The following is a 9,550-nucleotide window of genomic DNA, read 5'->3' on the forward strand; positions in this document are numbered from 1 at the left end:
AATGAAGTTCAAAACTGGGCCAAAGTCCTAGCAAGTGAAAAGAAGGGGCAGACACAAAAACACCTGGACTAGAACTGTCATACTTAGTTATTTAATGTGGTTCATGAAGAGTTAATGAACAGAGTACTTCCTAAAAATAATCACGTAAAATTGCAATGGCTTTTTCATTGTCTTTGTGTTTTTTTGTTTTTATTTTAAAGCAACTTAATTCCAAATTACATGAAATATAACTACCATATAATACCCACAGGATTCTTAATACTTATACCAAAAAGAGGATACAAACCCCTAGATCTTTAAGTTAAAGATCGATTTGACTGAATTAGAAAACCATTTATTAAAAATATAAGCCCACAGGCCGGCGCCATGGTTCACTTGGTTAATCCTCCGCCTGCGGTGCTGGCATCCTATATGGATGCCGGGCTCTAGTCCCTGTTGCTCCTTTTCCAGTCCAGCTCTCTGCTGTGGCCCAGGAATGCAGTGGAGGATGGCCCAAGTGCTTGGGCACTGCACACTCATGGGAGACCAGGAAGAAGCACCTGGCTCCTGGCTTCGGATCGGTGTAGCTCCGGCCATAGCGGCCATTTGGGGGGTGAACCAACAGAAGGAAGACTTTTCTCTCGGTCTCTCTCTCTCTCTAACTCTATCTGTCAAATAAATTATATATATATATATATATGTATATGCCCAACCCCATATTAAGGGCTGGACCAGGAGGAAAACCAGAAAAGCTTACTTTTAGGTAAAGAGTTTACTTTAGGTAAGACCCAGAGACTGGAAATACTTCAATGCCCATAAAAAGAAAAAATAAATAAATAAAAGGCAGTTTATAGTAAGGTGTTAAAATTTCAGGAACAAATGAGAGTTAAAGAATCAAAGGAAAGAGGAGAGATAAAAGGAAGCTAACCAGGTAATGTAGGCTGAACTACTCAGAGAAGACTTCATAGAGAGAGATGGAGCTGAGACGTGAAGGGAGGGAGCCTTTGTATAGGTGTGCAGGTCATTCCAAGGCTGATACCATCTCCTGCAAGAGGTGGGCAGGGGGAATGGGTAAGAAGGAGATGAGAGTGAGGAAGACAGCACTGGAGGTTCTTGTAGAATTGTGTAGTAAAGCTGACACACTTGCATGAGTCCTAGGGGCTATGATGAAGCTTCCTGCACTACCTAATATCCACTAAATGTTCAACCAACCATAATGAAAGGTGAGATGGTTTACTGAACAATGATATGGAGAAAAGGAGACTAATAAGTTATTGAAATAACTCTGGGTCTGGGCATTGGTATTAGTCAGATTTTTTTTAAGATTTAATTTCATTTATTTAAAAAGCAGAGTTACAAAGAAAAAGAGAGACACAGAGAGAGAGAGATTTTCTATCTGCTGCTTCATGCCCAAATGGCCCCAGTGGCTATAACTTGGCCAGGCTAAAACCAAGAACCTAGAACTCCATCTGGGTTTCCCACATGGTTGGCAGAGACCCATACACTTGGGCTATCTTCTGTGCTTTCCTGGCAGGATGCTGGATTAGAAGTAGGACTCCAGGCCGGTGCCTTGGCTCAATAGGCTAATCCTCTGCCTGCGGTGCCGGCACCTGGGGTTCTAGTCCCACTCAGGGCGCCGGATTCTGTCCCAGTTGCCCCTCTTCCAATCCAGCTCTCTGCTGTGGCCCGGGAGTGTAGTGGAGGATGGCCCAAGTGCTTGGGCCCTGCACCCGCATGGGAGACCAGGAGAAGCACCTGGCTCCTGGTTTCAGATCAGGGTGGTGCACCGGCCGCAGTGGCCATTGGAGGGTGAACCAACGGTAAAGGAAGACCTTTCTCCATGTCTCTCTCTCTCACTGTCCACTTTGCCTGTAAAAAAAAAAAAAAGAAGAAGAAGAAGAAGTAGGACTCAAACTGGAGCTCATATGAGATGCTGGCATCACAGGCAGCATTTAAACCCACTGCACCACAATGCCAGCCCCTGTGTATGTCAGATTTTATCACTCTAACAAATACCTGAGAGAAGCTGCTTGTGAAGGAAGAAGGCTTATTTTGGCTCATAGTTTTGGAGATGCACAGTCCGAGATCATGTGGCAATGGTGATAGAACAAATACAAAGTAGAGATCACACAGCAAACCAGGAAGCAGAGGATAAAACTAGGACCAACTCAGCTTATACAGCCAACTTTCTCATGACACCTATCTTACAAGGGCATGTCCCCTAAAGATCTAGACCCTTCTCTCAGACACCATATTTGGATCAAGCCACCACCCTTAATCCATCAACCATTAACACTAATCCATTATCCATTAACATAGGACTTTGGGGACCAAGCCTTTAATGTATGGCCCTTGGGGACACCCAAACAAATATCCAAACCATTAACAATGTACGTACCAGGACTATAGGAGTGACAATGGGGTTAAAAACTAGACAAACAAATAAAAAAAATCTTTAAAAACAAAAATCCAAGGAGATAGAGAAGACATTTCTAAAGAAACAAATGTTGAGTCGTGATGATGGATGATGGATCATAAATTTAGCTGCTAAGAGTCTCCCCAAAGACCTGGACCTTTCTCATAGGAGCTGAACTGTTCTGAGGAAAAATGGAGTTTTGTTGACTTTGGAGGCAGATTCTGACAGACTTGAAATGCTTTTCTCATGGTCTCTTCACTATTTATGCCTGTTTTCTCCGTTTCTATGAAATTCATTAGTTCCTCGGTGGCCAAAGAATGTGTCAGCCAGATCTGGGAACATCTACAAATGTCTGTAATGAGGAAAGAAATTAACTGAGGTCATTTTGTTGGTTTATTAACCACAGTATTTAGCAGACCACCAAGGTCCCACTCTAGATGCAGAGCAGATGATACCTACTTTGCTCACAGATGAATCACTGTTCTTTATTATGTGCAAGGAAATATGTGGGCCAGGGTGTTCTTCATCCAGGATGAAGGCAGTCCATCCATCATCACATCAGTGTTTCTGGGAACCTCCCATGCTTATTCTCTAATGAGGGTTGTCAAGAAAATATCCTTAAGGAGAAAGAATAAGGAATGACTATGAATAACAGGTCATGTTTTCTAAAGAAAGAAGTGTGGTTGGGATAAATGTCTGCGCAAATGGTACATTTGGAATTTTCCCAGTGAACTAACTGCTAGATAGAAAGTATTTTAGAGTTCAAGGAGGCAGAGTGACTTAAAGGACGTTCTCTTCCTGGGTCTGGACATTACATACCCTGCATCACTAAATTCCTACATCAACCACATGCTGAAGGAATTCGTGTTCTTATTTAAGGAGGAAAAAGTCAGTGTCAAAGGGATACAATAATAGCCAGTAGGAAGTTAAGCCATAATTCAAACCCAGCTCTACTTGTCTTCCTACTACATCCTGCCCTGTAACATAGTAGAAAGAACATGAGATCTTGCTTCGTTTCTTTTCTTTTCTTTTCCTTTTCCTTTTGTTTGTTAGTTTGGTTGGTTGGTTGGTTGGTTCTTACCAAAAGATTTAGAATCGAGTCCAGGTGTTACCAGTGGCTGAACCTTGAAAGCCAGTGACATACATTCTCTCAACCTGTTTCCTCATCTATACAATGAGACTCATAATAAAACATACCTCCCATATTTGAGAAAAGATCAAATAAGATAGGATATTCAAAAGTTGTTTGAAATTGTAAAAGTGAAATGGATATTAAAGAGGTTCTTAGTACTACTTCTTTCATTTTGGTTCCAGCTTGGAAAGAATAGCCTTTCCAACACTAACATAGATTGTGAGGGTTATTATATGTGCCTCTTAGGGCATCCCTAATGACAGAGTAAAAATGACAGCTATTAAATGTAAGTCTAAACTTTTATTTGACAGTAGAAATCCTTTACCAATGTAAATCTTTTTTTTTTTTTTTTTTTTTTTTTGGACAGGCAGAGTGGACAGTGAGAGAGAGAGACAGAAAGAAAGGTCTTCCTTTTGCCATTGGTTTACCCTCCAATGGCCGCCGCGGCCGGTGCGCTGCAGCCGGCGCACCGCACTGATCCGATGGCAGGAGCCAGGTACTTATTCTGGTCTCCCATGGGGTGCAGGGCCCAAGCACTTGGGCCATCCTCCACTGCATTCCCTGGCCATAGCAGAGAGCTGGCCTGGAAGAGGGGCAACCGGGACAGAATCCGGAGCCCGACCGGGACTAGAACCTGGTGTGCCAGCACCACAAGGCAGAGGATTAGCCTAGAGAGTGGCGCCGGCCCCAATGTAAATCTTAGAAGATAGAAAACACCACCATGATTTTTAGATGTAGTTTATAAACATTACTTTTTTCTTAATTAAAATATTAACTAAATGTTACATATTTTGATAATAAAGACTATGTATTTTAAATCATCTTGATATAATTTTTATAATTATAGTAACACTAGCATTAGTGAGTGCTTGCTAGCACTGGATACTAGGCCAAGCACTTATTTTTTTATTTTCATACAATTTAATTAACCTTATTTTACAATTAAGGAAACTGATGCTAAAAACTCAAGTAACTTCCCTATGATCTTACATTCAGAAACTCACTGCAAAGTTTGTGACTTATATTTCTAGAAGCAAAGCATAGGGAAATGTCCAGAGAGAATAAACCTGGTCAGGGCCAAGAGCAGCCAACCAATCCAGAGAACTTCAAAGATGTAATTGACCAACTCAAAGATGGAAGTTTATATAGAATAAAGTACCAACATTTTAAAATAGTAGATAGGCAATAAAGACACAATAAATGAACTGGAATGGAAAAGCTAACAAATCAGAATGGAATGGAGTAGAATGGAGTAGACCCCATCAGCCTGGAAAGAGTAGTTCAGAGGGGAGCATCTTGATCCTGTAAACATGAACAGTTCTTTCTAGCTTAAACTGAGATGACAGGTGTTCACCCTTGCCCAGCACCAGTGGCCTAGTGATGAAATTCTACAGTTTGGATAGGGCATTGCTTCTGGGTTCTTTAAGAATTTCACAATCACTCAAAGTTTCCACAGGTAAAGGAGATTAGAAAAGATTCAACCTGAAAGCATTGACTCTTCCATCTGTATAAAAGACATTTTAAGCTTTTAGGCTTTTCATTGAACCTGTATTATGACTCTTCATACTTCAAGATACATCTCTAGGAACCAGTATGACTCCTATTTGAAGCAATCTCTTCCGCAGCATTCCGTAATGTACTATAGTGGTTAAAAATAGACGATCTTGGACAAGTGACTTAGCACCTTTAGGCCTCAGTTCCTTCCTCTGTGCAATGGGCTAATTGTCTGGATTACATATGTTAGTATTGGTAAAATTACTTGGAGAAGGGCCTTGGATACAGTAAACTTCATATGTAAGTATCAGAAGTTATTGTTTTATTGTCGCATTCTAGTTGATTTTCTGCACAATTTATACTCTCAGTGGGTCAAGAAGCTTCTGGAGGTAACAGATCACTTCCCTAAGTCCTTTATATGTCCAAGCAGAGTATCTGACATATATAAGTTCACTAGCAGGGACTTAAGAATGTGCTATTGATCTTTAGTGATGCCATGATCTACACTTAAATTCCTCTCAGCAACTATCAGAATTCACCTAACACCAATGGAGACAACATTCTGGCATTAGCCCTGGGATATACAGAACACAGGTACCAGAACACATCTTATGATACAACACCAGCTCTAGTACACATGTTCAGTCAATAGAAGTTACATGATTCACAGCGATCATACAGTGAACTGGAGAGAGGCACAGAAAATATATTTCCAGAAATGCTTTGTCAAATATTCCTTTATTTATTTGAGAGACAGAGAGCTTCCATCTGCCAGGTAATTCCTCAAATGCCCAAAACAGCTAGGACAGGAGCCATAGTAATCCAGATGTCCCATGTGAGTGGCAGAGACCAAATTACTTGAGCCATCACTGCTACTTCTCAAGGGCTGCATTAGCAGGAATCTGGAATCAGGTGTTGGAGCTGGGAATCAAACCCAGGAACTCTAAAGTGAGATAGGAGCATCTTAACAACCTGTGTGTTAACCACTAAACCAAACACCCATCCCCCCAGAAATGCATTTTAAAATGAACTGCTTAAACCTTGCATGTTTAGGGACATTTTGGATACTTCAACTGATAGAAAGAAATCAGAATAATGTGGAAATTACTTTTAGTATGCATCCCGCTTGTTGCAAAACTCAGTTTTAAAAGTTGTGTGGTTAAAAACAACAAGCTTAGATTGCTTTAGAATTTATCCATTTTCTTGTCTCTCCTCCAAAATCGCACTCAAATTCCTCCTGAAATCTATGATGCATATACAAGACATTAAAATTTTTAAATGCAACTCAATTCTTTAAAAACTTAAAATTTCAAAATATTAGTACTAAATATCCATCCAGAAGTCATTCAAACTAATATGCAAATGTCTTTGTCTTTCCCTTTCTCTTTAAAAATGTATCCAAACCAATCACAGGAGTCCTGGAGAAGGACCGAGCCAAATGCCTCATTCACAACTACAATCTCATTTACAACCTGTCCCTGAGCCCTCGGAAAATCGACCAGGCCTTGCAGAGGTTCCGTTCTGGAGAAAATATGCTATTGGAGCCAGCTTTGCAGTACTTGAAGGAGTTATGATAACAAACCCATATTGTGAGAACAGATGTTTCCCTTATCTAACTTGGAAATGTGTTTCTCTTCAGCTGAGAGTAGTGGTGGAGGCGCTGTCAAAGCTGAGGTGATGCAACCGTTGTAGATGCTTTCATTTGGACTTGGATCTTCGCACAAAGTGATCAGAGAAAACTGGGTTTTCTCTGCTGATGTCGCAAGAATCTGATTACTTAAAATCCTTTTTATTCTAATAAAGCTTATGACTAATTTTTCATGTTTTTTTCCTACCCTGCTAATCAGATTATTTTTGGAAAAAAAAATCCACAGAACAAAAACAAAACAAAACAAAAAACTAGAAATTTTCAATTGCCATAAGTACCTGCAAAGAGTAGACCTTAATACATGATTCTTCAGTTAATAGGTCAGACCTTCCCTTAGTACCATACTAGGAAGGATTTCCATATTATAATAAAATAAACATACTAACAATATGTATCTTAGCAAAGCTGACCTAAAAGGTAGCTAAAATGACCCAAGAGTTCTAAAAAGATAGAGCAGTTGGCCAGCGCTGCGGCTCACTAGGCTAATCCTCCACCTTGCGGCGCCGGATTCTGTCCCGGTTGCCCCTCTTCCAGGCCAGCTCTCTGCTGTGGCCAGGGAGTGCAGTGGAGGATGGCCCAAGTGCTTGGGCCCTGCACCCGCATGGGAGACCAGGAGAAGCACCTGGCTCCTGCCATCGGATCAGCACGGTGCGCCGGCCACAACGCGCCAGCCGCGGTGGCCATTGGAGGGTGAACCAACTGCAAAAAGGAAGACCTTTCTCTCTGTCTCTCTCTCTCACTGTCCACTCTGCCTGTCAAAAAAAAAAAAAAAAAAAGATATAGCAGTCATCAAAGACTGACTAGTCTGCCTCAAAAGACATTTTTCTGGGCAACTCGAGAACTACAAAAATAAAAGCAATTCAGAGTAGAGACGCCCTTGGATGACATTTATTTCAATGGATCATTAAATGCAATGGCATTTGGACAGCTCCTCACAAGTAGGTAGGGATATACCTTTTCTCATGCCTCTCCCTTTAGCTGCCGAGCATCAGGCAGTCCTCAAAAACACTTTGAGGGGCTGGTGTTGTGGCACAGTAAGGTAAGATGCTTCCTTCATTTTCTGCATACCATATCTGAGTTCTGGATGTTCTGCTTTCAATTCACCTCCTTGCTAATGTGCCTGCAAAAGCGACAAAGTCCCAGGAACTTGGCCTCTGCCACCCACACGGAGACCAGGATAGAGTTCCTGGCTCCTGGCTTTAAGCCTGGTCTAGCCCCAGTTGTTGTGGCCATTTGGGAAGTTAACCAGCTTGCTTGCTCACTCGCTCATATACTCTGCCAAATAAATAAATAAATAAAGCTTTTTTTAAACCACTTTGAACAATGGTCTCTATGAAATGACACCAAGAAGTGAGATCATTACTATAGCAAAAACAAATTTCGAGATATATCACTCTCATAGAACGATGTGAAAACATCTTTCACAGAGGTTGCAATGATTTTCTTTCAATTGATCTCTTGTCTGAAAAATCCCCACTTCTTTTACTCCAAGGTGTGTGTGTGTGCACAGACGTGTGTTGTGTGTATATGTGTGTGTATTCAGCAAAACATTATTCTTCCTCTTGTGAAAATGTTAAGGCATAATTTTCACAATAGGTATAGTGACAGCTACAATGGAGTGTTACAGTGGGGAAAGAGATTGGACTCAATGCTGATTACAAAAAGGAAAAGATAATTTGTAGCTAAGGGACAGCAGCATGGTAGAGAAGCCCTGGATGGAAAGTTAAAGGAAGAAGCATCAGGCAAGGGGGCATTCTGTCTAACTTAACAGGATTCTTTCTGAAGGCAAAGCAGACATCACCAGGGTGGGGGAGTGTCAGGAAAAAAGAGTGCTTGATTAAATATCAAAGGCTATCAGATCTTGAGGGTAGGAGATTCTGACTAGACTGACTTGGCAGAATCCTAGCTCAAAGAGGCTAATAAGAATGTTCCCAAGAATGTCGTGTGGTTGAAAGAAGCCTCTGAGGAGTCTCATGCAATAAGGAGATAATCTGTCAGTGTGTGCATACGTGTGCATGTGTGTTTATTGGAAGACTTGCATATTACTGAAGCAAATCATCATTAGTTTTTTCTCCGGGTAGACATTAGAAGAGCGAATATTCAATTTAAGTCACAGGGGAAAGCTTAAATACAGGACACAAGGTGAACATGATAGAGGTTAAATGAAGCCTGGCTTTGAGGCAAACCATTGGATACAAAGAGGAAAATGCTATGAAGTCATCACACTTCAGAAAATCATTGCAACCTCTGTGATAGAACTTCATGCTTGCCTCTGGAAAGTTTCTCACTTATCTCTGTCTTTTTGTTCTCATGCCAGTGGCATTGTGTATGTTCCCTGTGGTTGTGTCATTGACACGGAGGAAACCTGGTGTCTGATTTGACCAGCTTCCTCAGGCAGAACTCCCCCGCTGTTTGATATGTACAATGGGCCTGGAGAGGCTTAGTACCATCTGGGTCTCCCCACTATCCAAAGCTTCAGCCTTTAAGATAGAGAGAGGAACAGCCACTTAGTGCAGCTGTTAAGACTCTGTTTGGGACACTGGAATCCTGAATCAGAGTGCTTGAATTCAAGTTTTGGCTCCACTCTCCATTCCGGCTTCTTCCTACTAATGTGCATCATGGGAGGTAGCAGGTGGTGGCTCACGTATTTGAGTCCCTGCTACCAACATCGGAGACATGGGTTGAGGTCTAGGCTTCAGGCGTCAGCCTGGTCTAGCACTGGCTGTTGCAGACCGGGGAGTGAATCAGCAGATGAAAGATTCTTCTCTATCTGTTTCTATCTTTCTACCTTTTAAACAAAATTAAAATATTTTAAATTATAAAAGAAAGAAGAGGAAAACCCAGAAGAATGACAGAGGTTTTCACCAACAGCATTGACCTT

General features: G+C 41.4%; 1 protein-coding gene across 3 annotated transcripts in view; it reads left to right on the top strand.

Annotated features, from left to right (window-relative positions):
- C7H1orf87 (chromosome 7 C1orf87 homolog) overlaps window positions 1-6,837 on the top strand; it is an 83,816-nt gene extending 76,979 nt beyond the window's left edge. For all 3 annotated transcript variants that reach the window (XM_051856420.3, XM_089337277.1, XM_089337278.1), the window contains one exon: window positions 6,435-6,837. In XM_051856420.3, the coding sequence (XP_051712380.3) occupies window positions 6,435-6,595 (161 nt within the window). In that variant the 3' untranslated portion in view covers window positions 6,596-6,837. The remainder of the gene's footprint in view (window positions 1-6,434) is intronic.
- Window positions 6,838-9,550: the final 2,713 nt, after the last annotated feature.

The sequence above is a fragment of the Oryctolagus cuniculus genome, chromosome 7 (genome assembly GCF_051225735.1).
Source record: "Oryctolagus cuniculus isolate XC-2025 breed Fujian yellow rabbit chromosome 7, ASM5122573v1, whole genome shotgun sequence".
In the NCBI taxonomy this organism is placed as follows: domain Eukaryota; kingdom Metazoa; phylum Chordata; class Mammalia; order Lagomorpha; family Leporidae; genus Oryctolagus; species Oryctolagus cuniculus.